Source organism: Bos mutus, chromosome 16 (genome assembly GCF_027580195.1).
Source record: "Bos mutus isolate GX-2022 chromosome 16, NWIPB_WYAK_1.1, whole genome shotgun sequence".
NCBI lineage: Eukaryota > Metazoa > Chordata > Mammalia > Artiodactyla > Bovidae > Bos > Bos mutus.
In genome coordinates this window covers 73918658-73938447 of record NC_091632.1, presented here as the reverse complement: position 1 = coordinate 73938447, position 19790 = coordinate 73918658, and the positions used below count along the sequence as shown (strand labels likewise).

Sequence of the window (19790 nt, the reverse complement as noted above, 5' to 3'; positions counted from 1 at the left end):
TACAATCTTATTATTCCTAAAATATCTTGTTTGTGGTGGTTCTTATTTTAATAGGCTACTTTTAAAACTTATTTCAGATGAAAGGTTTGGCGCTGAGTAATTCAGATGTCATCCGACAAGTGCACAACAGTTTTGCCAGGTAAAAGGACTTTATATTAAATGTAATATTGGCTGGTTTATCTTTGCCGATTTGTTTCTCATTGTTTTTCTCTTCCCTGTAGACAGCAAATGTTTGAATTTGATGCTAAGACAGCAGCAAAAGAAGAAGATGCTTTTCACTTTGTCAGTTATGTTCCTGTTAATGGAAGACTGTATGAACTAGATGGATTAAGAGAAGGACCGATTGACTTAGGTAATGTGGTTCCTATTCCTGGCATTTCAATTTTGATGAAGAAAAAAGGATTAGATGTTTACCTTTGTTTCAGTCCCAGTGCGGTGTAGGTTTTGAAAGGGGAGGTGATGTCCTTAAGCTCTTCAGTCCTTTATGAAACTAAGTAATAGACAGTGAGGACATGTTGACTACTGTAGTTTCATTGGGACCTTTAATTTTTTCCTATGAGATAAGTGTTTTTAGTCCCTAGATTACATAATTTATTTTTGATTTTTCAGTTAACTTTTAAAAACTACTTCTTTCAGTGAACTTAACTTGTTATTGATAAGAAATATGATCCCATCCCTGTCATCTGTGGTAAAGTATTTTCCCTTGGATTTAGATCTTTCAGAATCTCTGTAATTCAGTGTTCAACAGTCTATAGGAATGTTTTTCTTCAAAGCTTCTATTTAAATAGTGCAGTACTGTGCTGTCCTTTGTGCCAAAGGGTGGATTTGTCCTGATCCCACCCCAACTCCAGCCTGGAGCTCATGATAAATGGTTATTGAGTGAGGCTGAGGTGGTTCTGATCTAGTAATGAACTAACAGACCCACAAAAGAAGTTTAACTCCGTATTTTACCTCATTAAGTTTTCTTTTTCTCTTTTTAAAGTTTGGTTTAAGTTCAGTGAAACCTGTTTTTATGAAATTGGAAAAGACTCTGATGCTGGGAGGGATTGGGGGCAGGAGGAGAAGGGGATGGCAGAGGATGAGATGGCTAGATGGCATCACTGACTTGAGGGACGTGAGTCTGAGTGAACTCCGGGAATTGGTGATGGACAGGGAGGCCTGGCGTGCCGCAACTCATGGGGTCGCAAAGAGTCGGACACGACTGAGCGATTGAACTGAACTGAACTGAATGTTATTTGCTATTCGCAAAACTTTTATACTTCCAGATTAAAAACTAAAAATTGAAGTTTTATTTTGCTTATTCTATTCTTACTGCCCACACCCATGCCTGGAACCAGTAGTTCATCTAATGCAGATTTACATGTTTAAAAATATTTATTTTTCTATGTTTCTTAAAGAAAATTAATAGAGTGTTCTTTGAATTATGTAGAAGTTGATTTTTTCTGGTTGGGGGTTGATCTGATCTCTGCATTTTCTCTCTGGGCATCTGTCTGGTCAGCCACTCTGTATTCATTGGATCCATCAGCTGTAAAGGACGTAAACTATAAAACAGAACGGCCAGTTTTGCTACGCAGCTGGGGCTATGCTAAAATATAGGTGAAAAGGGAGGATTAAAATAACTGGGTAAAATCAGTTTTGCGTTGTGTGTGGATTTCAGTATTTTTTTTTCTATAGTTGTGATGGTGGGGAGTCAGATAAGGATTGAATCCTTATTTTGTCACTAACATGTGAGCAGGCTTTTCTTAGCCCTCAGTTTCATCATCTGTAAAATGAAAGGCAGTCATCCTTATCTCACAGAGACAAAGAGTTTTAATGAAATAATTCCCTAATTCATTACTTTCTCAAACATTTGTCTAGCACCACTAAGGGACACAATAATGTGACAATGCAAATTACGATAACTTATCATTTCCCCATAATCATTCCTGAGAAAGTAAGAGTTGAAGCTTAACATAGTTATGCTAAAAAGTTTTTTACTATAATGAATTTGCCAAAATATTAATAAAAAATACTTTGAGTAAACTTTTGAAATAATATTGATGTCAAATCTGAAGTAAATGCTTTTGCATTTCTTCCTAGGTGCATGCAATCAAGATGACTGGATCAGCGCAGTGAGGCCAGTCATAGAAAAAAGGATACAAAAGTAAATGCTCAGCTTATCTCTTTGGCATAACGAATGTCCTCATTTTTAAACATTTCTTTAAGCCTTTTTTTTTATTGTTGTTTTAACAATACTTACCAAACTTTTTCTTTGGATTGGATTAATATGTTCAGGAAATCATACAGAAAAATTTCTAAATTCTACATAATAATAAGTTATCTTGTCTTCATAGGAGCTAAATATGCACATCTCTGTTTAGGTAGATACTTTATACAGTTATTTTGTGAAGTTTATTGTTTCAGGGCTGTCTTTTTTATTAAATTAATTTTTATGTTGAGATAATTATAGATTCACATTAAGTTATAAAAATAAATCAGAGAGATCCTGTGTACCCTCTACCCTTCGGGAGGAACATCTTATAAAACTGTGGTACAGTGTCACAGCCAGATACTGATGCTGATGCAGTCAAGATGCAGGATAATTCCATCACTGCAGTGGTTCTTCATGATGCCCTTTTATAGCTGCAACCACTATACCCCTGCTCTGCCACCCCCATCCTTAATCCCTAGTTCTATAATTTTTGTCATTTTAGGAGTGTCACATAAATGAAATCATAAAATATGTGACCTTTTTGAATTGACTTTTTTCACCCAGTGTAATTCTTTGGAGATTCATCCAGGATGTTAGGATTATCAGTAGTACCTTCTTTTCTATAGATGAGTAGTAGTCCGTGGTATGGATAGTCTATTATTATTTTTTTTGTCCATTCAGCTATTGAAGGACATCTGGATTATTTTCTGGTTTTTGCTATTATGAATAAAGCTGCAGTAAACATTTGTGTACATATTTTTATGTGGACATAAATTTTTGTTTCTCTGAGGTAATACCTAGCTGTATGGTAAATGCATGTTTGATTTTTTTAAAGAAATTGACAAACTCTTCCAGAGTGGCTGTACTATTTTATTTTACATTTCCAGCTGTGGTATAGTATAAGTGATCCAGTTTCTCCACAAGCTAGCTAGGATTTGGTTTTGTCAAAATTTTTTCTCTTAGCCATTTTAGTAGGTGGGTAGTGATATTTCCTTGTGGTTTTAATCTGCGTTTCCCTAATGACTAATGTTGAAGATCATGCCTTTTGTTTATTTTGTAACTGAATTGTTTGTTTTCTGACTGTGGAGCCTTGAGGTTCTTTATACCACCAGTCCTTCCTCAGACACTTGACTGAAAACAGTCTTTCCCGGTCCCATCGACCCATCCTCCATTGTGGTCTTTCACAGAGCAAAAGTTCTCCATTCCAGTCTAGCCCAGTTTGTCAGTTTTCCCAATATGTATTTTTGTTGTCCAACCTAAGAAATCTTTGCCTAAACCTAGGTCCCAAAGATTTTCCCCTTTTTCTCTTTAAGGGTTTATAGGATAATACTTTACGTACAAGTCTGTGATGTATTTTGAATTAATTTTTGTGTGATGTGAAGTTAGGTCAAGGTTCATTTTTTTGCTTCATATTTTCAATTGGTTTAGCACCATTTGTTAAAAAGGCTATCCTTTACTGAACTGCTCCTGCACCCTTATAAAAAAAAAAAAATCCGGTTGGGCACATTTGTGTGGTCTGTTTCTGGGTTCACTCTTCTGTTCCACTGATCTGTTTTTCTCTTCTCTGCAAGTACCTCACAGTCTTGATTGCTGTAGCTTTATTATAAGTATTAGAATAGTCTGATGCCTCCAACTTTATTCTTTTTCTTTAAAGTTGTTTTAGCTGTTATAGTTATTCTGCCCTCCATGTAAATTATAGTGTAATTTTGTATCTACAAAAGTTCTTGTTGGGCTATTGATAGGAATTGTGTCAAACATCAATTTTAGGAGAATTGGTATTTTTTTTTAACTCAGCTGATGCTTGCAATCCATGAACATGATATGACCTTCCATTTACTTGAATCTTCTTTAATTTCTTTCATCGGCATTTTGTGTTTTTTAGCATACTAATTCCATACATGTTTTTTCAGATTTATATCCCAAGTAGATCATGTTCTTTTGACTGATAACAAATGATACTGTATTTTAATTTTTAATTTCCATGTGATCATTGTTAGTGTATAGAAATAAAGTTTAATTTTTTTTCTTTCTTTGTCTTGCATCCTTCAGCCTTGCTAAACTCACCCACCAGCTTTAGAAGCTTTTTGTGAATTCCTTGGCATTTCCTACATAGATAATCAGATCATTTGCAAATTGAGACAGTTTTGAATTTGCCTGTTTCTAATTTTGGTTTTATCAGTTTTTAAAGCTTTATATATTGTTGCAGGTCTGTTGTTTGGTGCATGAACACTTACAATCACTATTTCATTTTGGTGGATTGACATTTTTACCATTATGCATTGCTGTCCCTCTCTAGTAATTTTCTTTACTCTGAAGTTTACTTTATCTCCAGTTCATAGTCTTTTCTTGTAGCACTTGAGAAATGTTATGCCACTCCCTTCTGGTCTCCATGGTTTCTGCTGATAAATTCAGTTATTCAGTGTGTTTTCACCCTGTAGATATGGTTAACTATATTTGTTAACTTTATTCCTAGGTATTTTATTCTTTTTGAAGTAATTGTACAGGGAATTGTTTTCTTGGTTTGTCTTTCTGATAGTCATTATTAGTATATAGAAATGCAATAGTTTTTATTAGCTATTAAAACTATTAATAGCTCTAATAGTTTTCTGATAGAGTTTTTAGGGTATTTTGTATTTAGTTTCATGTCATCAGCAAATAGTGAGTTTTGCTTCTTTCTTTCTAATTTGGATGCCTTTTATTTCTTTTTATTGTGTGGTTGCTGTGGCTAGGACTTCTAATACTGTGTTGAATAAAAGTGGTGAGAGTAGGCATCCTTGTCTTGTTCCTAATCTTAGAGGAAAAGCTTTTTAGCTTTTCACCATTGAATATGATGTTAGCAGTAGGCTTAGCCCTTACTGTGTTGATATATGTTCCGTCTATACAAAGTTTGTTAAAGAGTTTTTAATCGTGAATGGATATTGAATTTTGTCAAATAGTTTTTCTGCCTCTATTGAGATGATCATGTGATTTCTCCCCTTTGTTTTGTTGATGCAGTTATCACACTAATTGATTTGTGTATGTTGAACCATCTTTACATCCCTAGAATAAATCCCACTTGATCATGATGTATGATCTTTTTAATGTGTTGTTGAATTCAGTTTACTAATATTTTATTGAGAGTTTTTGCATGTGTGTTCACCAGGGATATTGGCTTGTAATTTTATCTGAAGTGTCTCTGATTTTTTATCAGGGTAATGCCATACTCAGAATGAGTTTGGAAGTATTCTCTCCTCTTAATTTTTTTTAGAATAGTTTGAGAAATATAAGTATTAATATTAGCTGTTCTTTAAATGTTTGGTAAAATTCCCCTGTGAAGTTATCTGGTCTTGGATTTTGTTTGTTGGGATTTTTTTTTTTTTTTTTGATTACTGATTCAACTATTGTTATTGTTTGTTGTTTAGTCTTTAAATCATGTCTGACTCTATTGCAATCCCAGGATCTTCTGTCCATGGGATTTTTCAGGCAAGAGAATTAGAGTGGGTTGTCATTTCCTTCTCCAGGGGATTTCCCAACCCAGGTATCAAATCCACGTCTCCTGCATTGGCAGGCATATTCTTTACCACTGAGCCATCAGGGAAACCCTACTCATTTAGTTATATAACTAGTAATCAGTCTATTCAGATTTTCTATCTCTTTCTGATTCGGTCTTAGAAGGTTGTTTCTAGGAATTTATCCATTTGTTGGCATATCATTTTTCATAGTATTCTCTTAGGATTGTTTGTATTTTTGTGATATTGATTGTAATGTCTCCTCTTTACAAAAGCTTTCTTAAAATGTCAGTTTTTATGGTTAGCCAATTGGTAGATTTGTGTTTACCCCAGAGAATAAGGAAGTAATCAAAATAGATTATCTTAATTATAACAGTGTTACATTTCTTTATTGCATTATAAACTGTCATTTTTTCTTAGGTACAGTGAAGGTGAAATTCGATTTAACTTAATGGCTATTGTGTCTGACAGAAAAATGATATATGAACAGAAGATAGCAGAGTTACAAAGACAACTTGCTGAGGTTTGTGGCCATGTGTTTTATGTACAAAGTTCTAGTTATTCTCTCAGGGAAACTATTTTCTTTTCTTCTTTCCTTCCTTCCTTTTTTTAAAATACAGATTTAATCAAGTATCCTGAGTGGTGGTTAAGATAATGCACCCTGGAGTCAGGCTTCCTAAATTCAGCTCCTGCCTTTGCCACTTAGTGAAAGTATGATTTCGAGTGTATTTCTTTGTGCCTCAGTTTCTTCATGTAAAGTTAAAATAATAGTCTTTACCTTAAATGTTGTTGTGAAGAATAACTGAGATGATATATATATACAGACCACTTCAAAAAAGTGACAGACAAATAGTATGTACTAAATGCTGCTGCTGCTGCTGCTAAGTCACTTCAGTCGTGTCCGACTCTGTGTGACCCCATAGATGGCAGCCACCAGGCTCCCCCATCCCTGGGATTCTCCAGGCAAGAACACTGGAGTGGGTTGCCATTTCCTTCTCCAATGCATGAAAGTGAAAAGTGAAAGTGAAGTCGCTCAGTCGTGTCCAACTCTAGCGACCCCACGCACTGCAGCCTACCAGGCTCCTCCGTCCATGGGATTTTCCAGGCAAAAGTACTGGAGTGGGGTGCCAAGTGTTCACAATTAACTATTTACTGTAGTTTAATTATATAATTAAGCAAGTTAGAATATATTTGTTACAGAATTAATTGGGCACATTGGAGTCACATGTAATCTTTTTTATTCCTTATGATGATTATCTTTCTAGTAAATATGATTGGCAAAGAGAATTAGTAATAGACAAAGACTTTTGTTTACATTTCTTTGATCACATTTTCCTGAGTATGTTTAAGCACATTTATTTTATAGCTAATAGAAGATTGTAACAATTCAGTACATTATACAATGGGTGGTTTTTAGGTAAAAATTCATACATATTGTAGAACACAGAAATTTGGGAGAAATACTACTTCTTCCTTATGCTTACTTATAGGCCCTAAATAAGTATTTCTTTCATCCTTTAATATTACAGTTATTAAGCTGATACTCCATCCCCAATATTAAGATCAAAATTGGGAAATGACTGTACTATGTTTATCATCTAAAAATGTTTTAGACTTAAGCCTCAGTTATTAGGGTGTGCTGGTTCTTTTTCTTTTCCCCAAGGAGGAACCCATGGATACAGATCAGGGCAGTAATATGTTAAGTGCTATTCAGTCAGAGGTTGCCAAAAATCAGATGCTTATTGAAGAGGAAGTACAGAAATTAAAACGATACAAGGTAGGTGTTTTTCTTTTGTTCCTTAATGTTTTAATACAGTGTAGTGTATTTTGATGTGAAGGTATATTGACTGCTTGATTGCTCTTCTCCCCATTATTCACATGGTTTCAGAATGTGTTGATTCGCCTGGTACCCTACAGAGGTAACTAGAAAGGTTCTTTCCTTTTTATTTTTCTTCAAGTATTATTATGAACAGATATTTAACATCTGTTGCTAATGTTCACTGCAGTTATTTTTAATGCTCAAATTACCCCGTCTTTGACCATTAGGAGGCACATCAGGCTATCTCCCAAGTTCTTTGGATGTGACTGTCTTCATGTCTGATAGCTTCCTTGCTTTCTAGCATGATAAGATGTTTCAGACTCTATCTTGTGCATTTCCTGCTTCAGACTTGAAATTGGCCATTTTTTTTCAAGAAGTCCTGAGTTCTTTTGGTGAGAAATGGTGTTTAGAAACCATTAGCAACCATTGGTTGCTCAGGGTGCTTAGCGATATTGATTCTTCATTATTTCCAGGACTTTTCAGAGCTAAGAAATACGTTTTTACTAGTTTCTTTTTTTTATCTTTGAAGAGAAAATACAATTGGAATTCATGTTAATACTCGAACTAAGGATTAAAGGGCTTTATGTTTGAAGTTAAGCATTTGTGTCTTTTCAGTTGAAAATCTTGGTTTCTATCAGCATTAACATATACTTACTTGCTTTGTGCTATATGTATATGTATATATGAATGAAAAGGTTCAGAATAGCAATGCTAGTAGTGTTAACAACTGAGAAGTGTTCTCGTAATTTTTTTCCTGAGGATATATTTCATTTTGAATGTGCAATCAAACTAGCATATTTTAAAATTCACTTGGAAAAATTTTCTCTTGGTGTCATTCTGTCTCCAATTTAGTACATAGCTGGGTTCATTTTTTAAATTTTCTTTCCAATTTTTTTAGGGTTTTAAAATTTTTAAATTATGTCAACCATTGTATAACTCAGGGTGAAATACTAAGCAAGCCTATCTTCAGTTACGTCATTTTTCTTCATTTGCAGTCTGTCTGATAAACTTTTTTCAGAAATGGAGAAGAGTGAAGAACACTTTTTTAATTTTGTAGGACGTTGGAAACAGTACTTTGTTGATCTGTCATGTTTGTCACGGTAGAAAAAGCAGTTTTCATGTGAAGCTCAGTCTCAGGCAGGGATTGTTCTTCTTTCCGTTGTTTACCATAGTGTGAGAACGCTGCTTTGTAACATACTTAACAGCCAACAGTGTGATTGCTAAAACACATGGACCCTGGGTAGGCAGGATTTCTTTAGGTGGAGGTGGTAGGAGCTGGCTCCAGAGTGTTCCAGACAGGAAAAAGAAGGCCAAATTCATGGAGACAGGAAAGTAAGGGATGAAAGCTTGAATGTTATCTTCTCTTTTATGTGGTGTTAAAAAACTGCCTACTATTTATGTATTCTGGTGTAGTGTTGTTACATAATTAACTAATTTTTCATGTTTGCCTTAAGTATAACACTGAGTTTTAGAATGTTTGCTTTGTTTGAGAATGCTTTGTTCAAAAATTGGGCTAAAAGAATTTAGCCAAAAAGAATTCTCAGACCAGATATAAAATGAACATGCTAAAATTTTATTTACTTCATTAATTGAGCAAACCTGTAAGATGTCACAACTAGTTCAAAGGAGAAGTCAAAGAAGCTCAAATTTATATAAACTGTAGGAATGCCAAAATGAATTTGCAAAAGATGGAAACTTTTTTTTCCTATGGAAAGGGAAGTAAATTGAACCTCTACCAGACAGTGACAGGCTGCAGTCCCGTAACTTGGGAGAGTGTAGACAATGCATAGTTTTCCACCGGAGCACAGATTTTTCCCTACAGCTATTCCCTTTTTGGTCAAAAATAATCAAAGAAAGATTGTTCTTAATCACACAATAAAACTGGTCTTATTAAGTGTGGCCTTATTGTTTGCATAGGTGTAGTAGCAGGAGTGTTCATTTATCTTGTCGGCCTTTTTAGTTTGCTTTCATGAGTTATGTTTTCATAGATTATCTCAGATTAGACTTTTAAAAGCCTCCGTTGTTTGCTAAGCCAAGAGTAGGATGCTGTACCCCAGAGAACTCTCTCCACATATTTATTGTAATTTATTCTCAGTGGCAATGGAAATCTCATTATTTCTAATGCTTTTTGTATGATAATGGAGGATTTTCTTTCATTTCTATGTTGAGCTAGATCCAAAAATTAAAATATCAGAAGCTTAGTGAAAATAGTGTGGTTTGATATGTGTTTCATTTTCAGATTGAAAATATCAGAAGGAAGCACAATTATCTGCCATTCATTATGGAATTGTTAAAGACTTTAGCAGAACACCAGCAGTTAATACCACTAGTAGAAAAGGTAAGTCTTTTACTGGTGAGTACTTAAATTAGAGTTAGAGTCTCTAAAAAATGTTACTTGACTTGAGTAGAGATAAAATTTGTTGAAGCTTTGCTTTTACTTACTTGTTTTTCAGCTTGAGAAATGTTGGATCAGTGTCATATTGCAAAATAAAAATAAGGAATTGCTTTGTTGCTTTAGCTTTCCGGAATCCTTAATGTTAGAAATTCAGATTGTGCTATATTAGAATGAAATTTAAAACATCTTTCTTTCTTTAGCTGAAAACAAATTATTAATTTTAATTATTGAAGTAATAGATGTTTCTCATTTAATTTAGCAAAAATTTGAATTATCATAGAGTTTAAAACTAGAATGAGCATTGAAAGGGGGAAAAGCATAACCTAGCCTGAGAAATAGGTTTCCTTATTCCCAACCTATTACCCTTTGCACTAAGGGAAAACTACTACAGGTTAGTGAAAAATTCTGATTACTAGGATTTTTTTCTTCCATATAAGGCACTTTAAGAAAAATTTTGAATAAATAAAGCGTATTTGTTTTTTGAGTTTATATGGTAAATCAGTGTTTCTGAAAGTGACCACTGGATACTTTTATTTATTTTTTTTATTTTTAACTGGAGGGTGATTGCTTTACAATGTTGTATTGGTTTCTGTGACACAGCATAGATCTCTTTATAACACTTGTTACCTGGCCCCTCCCCAGACAGTCTGGTTTAGGGAGGGAATCTGTAATAAGTTCTCCCAGGGGATTCTAATGAAGCTGGTCAGTTTACCACATTTTGAGAAGATAGTACTAGGCAAGTACAATTTTGGACCGTTAACTTAAAGACCAGAATACGTTGTAGATGTTTTTTGGTATTAACTTTAAGTTCATGAAGCACAGATACATTTCAACCCAACTGTTTGATACCATCAGGAAATCTGAATAATTCAAGATGTGTGTTCAGGTTTTTGTGTATACTTTATTATATAGATCCTGAACATGCTATGTACTGTGCTTAGTTGCTCAGTTGTGTCCAATTCTTTGCAACCCCATGGACTGCAGCCATCCAAACTCCTCTGGCCATGGGGATTTTCCAGGCAAGAATATTGGAATGGGTTGCCATACCCTCCTCCAGGGTATCTTCCCAACCCAGCGATCAAACCCAGGTCTCCCACATTGCAGGCAGATTCTTTACTGTATGAGCCACCAGGGAAGCCTGAGGATACTGCAGTGGGTAGCTGATCCCTTTTCCAGGGGAACTTCCTGAACCGGGAATTGAACCATGGTCTCCTGGATTGCAGGCGGATTCTTGACCAGCTGAGCTACCAGGGAAGCCTGAATTACCAAGGAAGTCTGAAGCATATGTTCAGCCTATGAACATATGCTTCAGCTTTTAGCATTAAAAGTAAAATTGTTGCAGGAACACTGCTAAATCTTCTCTTTACCCATATAGATTTTTTTCTATTCATATATCTCAAGGTAGTAAAAATCATAAAAGTCCAAAATGTGAAACTAATTTTTAAAGGTTTAGAAACAATTAGGGTACTGTAATCCTCAAGATTGCCTGATTAACTGAGTATCTAGATATTAATATTCTTTGTATGAAACACTGTGAAATATTTCTCTGTTGAAAATACTAGAATATAGACTGCTATGGCAAATTATATGATATATCAGGTATTAAATATAGATAAATATTATCAGGGACCAGACAAATACTTTAGAGAAATTTTAAATGTATGTATTTTGCTTTAAAATTGGTCCATGAGTAAACTTTTTTGTGCAACTTTAGGACCATTTTTATTTGACTTTAATGACAGTATATTTCCATAATTTTTTTAAAAGCACAGTTAAAACAGCTTTCCAACTTTTGCATTAGAACCATAATTCCTTGGTTCACATTGTATTGGACACAGGGTGGCAGTATATGAATGCCTAGTGTTAGTAGAATACTAACCCAGTCTGTTCTTCATTTGTATTTGTTTTACTGAAAGAGTAGTTACTGACTTTCTTGTTCTTTGACTAATAATACTGCACAGGCAATATTGAGATGTATTTATTTCTTATATATATGCACCATCTGTTACATGCATAGATTTTGAAGGGAATTCAGATTCAGTATTTGATTAAAGTTTTTGAGATGTTTTGATTATCCAACATTTATCTAACTGAAACTGTATTTGAGGCAGTCTGTTAAAGTCAACAGATGTACACATAAGACACATCTCTGTCTTAAGCAACCTAGTTGGGGAGAGGATAGGAATACATAATTATAGTACTGTGCTGTACAGTATTATTCTGATAAGTGCCAGAATAAAGTCATGCAAGAGATTCTGGGGGAAGCGCAGGGTAGCTCCTAAATATTAACTTTATGCCATTTAAAATTTTACATCCTCAAATTTTTACATCTGTTGTTAGAATTAGATGCTTAATTTCTACCAGTGAATCAGCTTCTTTAGTACACAAATATATTTTTGTTCATCTTATTTTGAAAAAATCATATTGTATTGAAATATCAGTTTCTGCTGATAACTGTAAATGTTAAAAATTAAAAACAACAGATCAAGATTAAATTTTATAGTTATATACAATATAAAGATTTCAGCAGTGAAAATTACTTAATAAATAACACTTCTGAGAAAAAATTACATGCAGAGTTCAGAAATGGATTATTACATTGAAACCCATCCTTCTTCCCCACAATGCCAAGTGAAAGAAAAATTAGGGACGAAGTGTGGAAGGGGTGGAAGGAACCGAACAGGAAGGTATGGCTACTTTTGGTGGTGTTGCTAAGAGCTAAAGCTGTCCAGGCTCCGATTTTTGAGAACAGCGGCATTTACTTACTGCCTGTGATGGCTTGGAAATATTTAAGCTGTGAAAATCTGTTAATTTTACAAAATAATAAAGAGCGCAGACTTTGATTCTCCCAAGGGCCTGTGCCTTTAATGAATTAGGTTAAGATCTTGCCTTATAAGTGTTCTTGTTTATGAAGCTTCTATTCTTATCTGATTAGTTCATTGAATGTATGTTAAATAAAAACTGCTCAGGAGGTAATATAAAAATGTATAGTTATAAAATTTCTTGTGCCATACCTCAAATCTGTTCCTTAAAGTATGAAATAAAATCAGCAGATTAACGTTTCACTTGTGAAACTTTTACTGATTCAGATATAATTCTTTAAAAATTTTATCCCAACTTTTATATATGTTTCTGAATCATTTTCTATCTCAGGTTTTTAGCAACCACCAATACCTACCATAGTTTAAAATCATAGATTTTGTTACTGTGGGGGATTCAGAGAAACCTCACAGTATTGAATTTTGTCCAAATTTTACAAAGACATTATAATTCAATTGGTATTAAATAACTGATGTACAGAATTTACTTTTTCTAGCCCTTAATAGAGACAAGGTAGAACATAGTTGTTCACAATAATATCTATGTTAATACCTATGATTACAGAATTATCTGATTTGAGTCAACAATTTTTAATATCTCAATAGCACACTAAATATAAGGAACATATTTCTGAACCGTGAACATTTTTTCGATGCTATTTTGAAATACAGTATTTTTTATTTTTCAATAAAGGCCAGAATACAAACTTTTGGTTTAAATCTCAGAAATGTTACTTATTATTAGCTGTTGCTTTTAGGCAAGTTATTTATTTTACTACAGAATCTATTTCCTCATGTAAAATTTGGGAATAATACTTAGTTCACATTATTGGGAATTAAATGAGATCTTTTTGGTCAAGGTATATAATTATTTTTAACTTATTTTATTTAATTTACCTTTAGTTTTATCTGAATTATATATTTTAATACATGAATGCGTACTCTACATGTCTTTGCTTATTTAATTATGTTGTAAAATTTGTTATTAACCAGTTAATTCATTCTTATTAATCTTAGTAAGGTACCTGTATATTCAGACATCATTAAGAAAAGAATTACACATTTTATTTCCCAGTTACATCAAAAATGGAATTGTGTTTTTATTATTTGGAAACAGAAAACTTCTTTGAGAAATCATATGCATCAAATTACAAATTATTCTTTTTAATTGAAAATGTTTACATATACAATTTAAAAAACTATATGGTACATACAACGTATTTACTCTTAATATATTGTAAGGCATAGCACTCAGTTTTGTCATACAGTTGTATAATAATTTTATTACCTAATGCAGAATAAAAAAAGATTATAGTTCTAATCAAGGAAGGTTTTTTCCTTAATTGTATAATATCAAGGGTTTAATTTACTTGATCCTTTCTGATTCAAGTGCCATAGTGTAAAGAGCATTATATTCTAGTCTTGTAAAAGCTTGCTTCTCAAATTGTCACCTGAGGGCCAGCAGAATTGGCATAACCTGAGAGTTTGTTAGAAATTTAGATCCTCAGGCATTTTATTGAGTCAGTCTGCATTTTGACACAGTTTCCAGGTTATTAGTTTGATAACACTTTTAGCTCTGGCCTCCTCAACTGCTGAAAAATGAAATAGAATTACTGTGTTCAAGCTCTATACTTGTTAGGAGCTTCAAGTGAACAACTCTTGAAAATGTTTTTTGAGTCATATTAGTGAGGTTTATCCGGAGAAGGCAGTGGCACCCCACTCCAGTACTCTTGCCTGGAAAATCCCATGGATGGAGGAGCCTGGTGGGCTGCAGTCCATGGGATCGCTAGGAGTCGGACACGACTGAGCAACTTCACTTTCACTTTTCACTTTCATGCATTGGAGAAGGAAATGGCAACCCACTCCAGTGTTCTTGCCTGGAGAATCCCAGGGACGGGGAGCCTGGTGGGCTGCCATCTATGGGGTCGCACAGAGTCAGACATGACTGACGTGACTTAGCAGCAGTGAGGTTTATCAACATTCCGGGTATGTGATCCTTTAGTTAAGTTAAACTCACTTAAACTATTATGTTAAACTCATTTATTCAAATATGTAGAAATCAATATAGGATTTTTCTTATACTCTGTATGAGAAGTGGACACATACGTAAATATATTGTTGTGAAATAGTTATGAATGAATATGTCTTTATGGAATGAGTAAATTTTTATCTTAAAATTATTACCATTATAATAATACATTTTCAACTTCGGGTAAGAAATAACCGCAAACCAAATATGATCCTTTTTATTGAGGACAAAGAATCACTATATAATTGTCCAGGAGGAGTTTGTTGTGAGTCTCAAGTTATAAAAGATAATATTTTAGACATCTTATAAACAATGTATCTCAAGCCTTTTAGCTTAAGAGTGTCCTCTTAGACACATTTTAATATGAACTGAAACATACTTTTAAGATGTTATTGTATGCTGTCTTTAATTTCTAGGCAAAAGAAAAGCAGAATGCAAAGAAAGCACAGGAAACCAAATGAAGAAGACGCTTTGGGATGTGCATACATTTCTGCTTCTGCACTTATCTTCATGGAAACCATTAAGTATAAAGAACCTTGAGCAACTTTCTCACTGACTCAGTGCACGTTTGGCAGTAGTACCAGTCTGTCTTGTCTTTAATGCATGGATCCATAAACTCTCCCTACCTGCATCATGTGCATGTGGTGCGTCCTAAATAAAAGCGGTGTTCAGAGCACTGGCCCAAATTCCATTATTTGACATTGGATCTGAGAACTCCTGTTGGTTCTTTGGATAGATAACTGCCATAATGAATGTAGAAAATGGACAAATGCTATTCTCTACCTGTAATTGTTATAATTAATCTTTCATTCAATCTTCCAGCTCAGTTAAATGCTTAAAATTTATAAATGTCAGACCTTGATTAAACTGAATCTCTTTTCTTCTCATCATTAATGAAAAAAAATAAATATTTCTATCTTATAGTATCTTAAGTATTTTGAAGATTTAAAAATGATTTTATCTTCTATACCAATTATTTAAAAAAGCTTGATTTTTAAGCAGATCATTTGAAAAGAACAAAAGTATAATTTCTAGTGATTTTCATTGCTATGAGTAGAAAAAGTAATAAACATCCCAATTTTATTTTAGCAAACTTTTTTCAGTGTTTGGAATTATTTATGTATTGTAGAATTGTTTCAGGAAGGTGTATTATGCGTCAAAGCAAAATTTTAGATGAGCAAATTATGAAATCTTCAAGATTTGGGGTGTTACTCAGTTTGGCAATGTTTTTTCAAGCTGTTAAGCTGTATCTTTATAAAAAATCAAAGGTTGATCAATTTTGGCCATTATCTGCTTTTTATAAGACAGGTGATGATGGTGATGGAAGATCCTTGTTTGCCAATTTGAACAAAATTAGTACAGCCCAGTAGTTTATAAGAGCCATCTATAGTTTGCCCACAATGGAATTTGCTATTTCTTTTTAGAGTTGCTTTGTTATTTTTTTTATGAAATGATACTGTATTCTTGCTCTAAATCTTCTTTTTCAAGTTAAACCCTAAAGGAAATTTTATAAAACTTCTATTTATAAAGGAAATAATCTACTTTTTCTTTACTAGGTACATTTATAAAATTGATCCATGACTCTTTACTATTTTATTATGGAAAAATTTAAATATAAGTAGAGAGACTGTATGCATCCTCTAATTTGAGACATGAATTTTTAAGGTTTTTTTTGTGTGGTTTGTTTTTTTTTTTTTCATTGCTGCAAAAAGCTTTATTGTTTCCATTTGGTCCAAGGCTTGGAAGAGGGCCCCAGGGTGGTTAAAAAACTGCCTAGTGGCAGCAAAGAGGGGCTTTATGCAGAAGTCCTGACACCAGTGGAGCTTCTCAAAGGCCACTGGGCTCCAGAGTCTCCTAACTGTGCTCAAGGGTGAGCCTCTCAAAGAGACACTCATCCAGTCCAGCCTGGGGACCTCCAGCCTGGGGAGGTTAGCCAGGCAGTGGCTTATCTTCTGGCTGTTTCACCCACTCGTCTAGGAAGCGGCTCTCCAGGAAGTTACAGAGGTGGGGGTCCACCCAGGCAGAACCCAGGGCAAGCAGACCCAAAAGGGCCTGGTTCACAGCGTCCTGGGTTTTGCACCATTCATCTTGGGATGGCTTCTGCACCTCATGAAACAGGGTGTGGCCGCCCCAATTGTTTTGCACTCTTCAAGAGTCACTGGGTCCCTGGTGCTTCATCTTGGCCAATTTACAGAAAAAGTGGCCCACACCCTCCAGAACCACATTGTTGCGGTGGGAGTAGAAGCCCAGAGAGGTAAGTGTAAGAGACCTGCAGGTGCGTGTTGACAGGTGGTGAACCATGGTCTCTCCATCAGTGAAATCGGATGAATCTGGGAACTCATGACTATTCCGGTAACAAGGAGTTCAGTTCAAAAAATAGAGTTGACTGGTTCCGGAGACTGAGTGGCTGATTCTGAGGGTTGAAACTGAATAAAAGCTTGGAGGGTGGTCGAAAGCTGGAGTTTGGGGGCGTCCCTAGGTCTGTTCTGTCCAAACACTGTTGAAATAAGAGACACATTCCCAAGTAGCCAAGCGCACTGCTTAAGGATTGGTTTTATGCTTACTATATTGTGGTATTTTTAAAATAATATGAGGAAACCTAATGGGAAATTGAGTAGTAAAATTAATGAAATATTTTTCATACATAATTTCAATTAAAGGTCATAAAGAAAATTTTTTGTTTTTCGTTTGTTCATGAGTAAATACATTTTGCTTTGGATACAGTAGTGATTATGGAGTGTTTTCAAAACCATGATACAGTTTAAAAATGATTTCGTAAGAATTACTTTAGGTTCATCTTGATCTATACATGTATCTCAACTTTATATATTTTGTAAAGCAATGCAAAGAGCATTATAGTAAGTATTATCCAGTGACCAAAGACAGTTGTTGACCAAAGCATTGTTGTCGTTTAGTTGCTAAATTGTCCCTGACTCTGCAGCCTCATGGACTGTGGCCTGCCCTGCTCCTCTGTCCAGGGAATTCTCCAGGCAAGAGTACTGGAGTGGGTTACCATTTCCTTCTCCAGGGGATCTTCCCGACCCAGATTGAACCCACAGTCTCTTGCATTGGCAGGCAGATTCTTTATCACTTAGCCACCAAATCTGTATTTATAAGGTCACTTGAGTTTTGACAGAGATAGCAAAGTAATCCAACAGAGAAGGAAACTCTTTTCAACAAATGGAGCCAGAAAAGCTGAATATTCCCATGGAAAAGATAACCATGATCTCTCCTACCTCACAAAAATGAATTTGAGGTGAATCCCAGACCTACATGGAATAGCTAAAATATAAAGCTTTTTATAACAAAACAATATGTGACTATCTTAGGTCACAGAAAGCAGTGACCATAAAAGATCTATAATTAGTGTTCATGAAAATTAAAAACTTGTCATTGAAAGATTCTTTTAACAAAAGTAGTATCAAGTGACATTTAAAAAAAATGTGTCATAGGGAGTGAATTAAGTCAGAAAAAATATATTAATGCATTTATGTGGAATCTAGAAAAATGGTATGTTTCTGTCGCTCAGTCGTGTCCAACTGTTTTTGTGACCCCATGGACTACACCATGCCAGGCTTTGCTGTCCACCAACTCCCAGAGCTTGGTCAAACTCATATCCATAGAGTTGGTGATGCCATCCAACCATCTCATCCTCTGTTGTCCTGTTCTCCTCCTGCCTTCAGTCTTTCCCAGTATCAGGGTCTTTACCAGTGAGTCAGTTCTTTGCATCAGGTGGCCAAAGTATTGGAGTTTCAGTTTCAGCATCAGTCCTTCCAAAGAAATTCCAGGGCTGATCTCCTTCAGAATGGACTGGTTGGATCTCCCTGAAGTCCAAGGGACTCTCAAGAGTCTTCTCCAACACCACAGTTCAAAAGCCTTGATTCAGCACTCAGCCTTCTTTATGGTCCAACTCTCACATCCATACATGACTACTGGAAAAACCATAGCTTTGACTAGATGGACCTTTGTTGGCAAAGTAATGTGTCTGCTTTTTAATATGCTTTCTAGGTTTGTCACAGCTTTTCTTCCAAGGAGCAAGCATCTTTTAATTTCATGGCTATAGTCACTGTGTACAGTGATTTTGGAGCCCCCAAAAATTAAGTCTCGCTGTTTTTGTTGCTTCCCCATCTATTTGCCATGAAGTAATGGGACCAGATGCCATGATCTTCGTTTTCTGAATGTTGAGTTTTAAGCCAGCTTTCTTACTCTTCTCTTTCACTTTCATCAAGAAGCTCTTTAGTTCTTCACTTTGTTCCGTAAGGGTGGTGCATCTGCATATCTGAGGTTATTTTATTTCTCTCGGCATCTTAATTCCAGCTTGTGCGTCATTCAGCCCAACATTTCGCATGATGTATAGTCTTCATAGAAGTTAAATAAGCAGGGTGACAATATACAGCCTTGATGTACTCCTGTCCCGATTTGGAACCAGTTCTGTTGTTCCATGTCCAGTTGTAACTGTTGCTTCTTGACCTGCATACAGATTTCTCAGGAGGCAGGTAGGGTGGCCTTATATTTCCGTCTCTTTAAGAATTTTCCACAATTTATGTGATTCACACAGTCAAAGGCTTTGGCGTAGTCAATAAAGCAGAAATAGATGTTTTTCTGGAACTCTTTTGCTTTTTTGATGATCCAGCAGATGTTGGCAATTTGATCTCTGGTTCCTCTGCCTTTTCTAAGTCTAGTTTGAACATCTGGAAGTTCATGGTTCATGTACTGTTGAAGCCTGGATTGGAGAATTTTGAGCATTACTTCGCTAGCGTGTGAGATGAGTACAATTTTGCAGTGGTTGAACATTCTTTTACATTGCCTTTCCTTGGGATTGGAATGAAAACTGACATTTTTCCAGTCCTGTGGCCACTGCTGAGTTTTCCAAATTTGCTGGCATATTGAGTGCAGCACTTTCACAGCATCATCTTTTAGGATTTGAAATAGCTCAACTGGAATTCCATCACCTCCACTAGCTTTGTTCGTAGTGATGCTTCCTAAGGCCCACTTGACTTTGCATTCCAGGATGTCTGAGTGATCACACCGTCGTGGTTATCTGGGTCA

The 19790-nt window shown here is 35.1% G+C and overlaps 1 protein-coding gene across 3 annotated transcripts in view; it reads left to right on the top strand.

Moving 5' to 3' along the window:
- The window catches only part of UCHL5 (ubiquitin C-terminal hydrolase L5), a 41314-nt gene extending 25900 nt beyond the window's left edge, over window positions 1-15414 (top strand). For 2 of the 3 annotated variants that reach the window (XM_005897392.3, XM_070385527.1), the window contains 7 exons: window positions 78-139; window positions 222-352; window positions 2080-2143; window positions 6100-6202; window positions 7343-7456; window positions 9738-9836; window positions 15158-15414. In XM_005897392.3, the coding sequence (XP_005897454.1) occupies window positions 78-139; window positions 222-352; window positions 2080-2143; window positions 6100-6202; window positions 7343-7456; window positions 9738-9836; window positions 15158-15202 (618 nt within the window). In that variant the 3' untranslated portion in view covers window positions 15203-15414. The remainder of the gene's footprint in view (window positions 1-77; window positions 140-221; window positions 353-2079; window positions 2144-6099; window positions 6203-7342; window positions 7457-9737; window positions 9837-15157) is intronic. The other variant, XM_005897393.2, reaches the window with a different exon arrangement.
- The last annotated feature ends 4376 nt before the right edge of the window (window positions 15415-19790 follow it).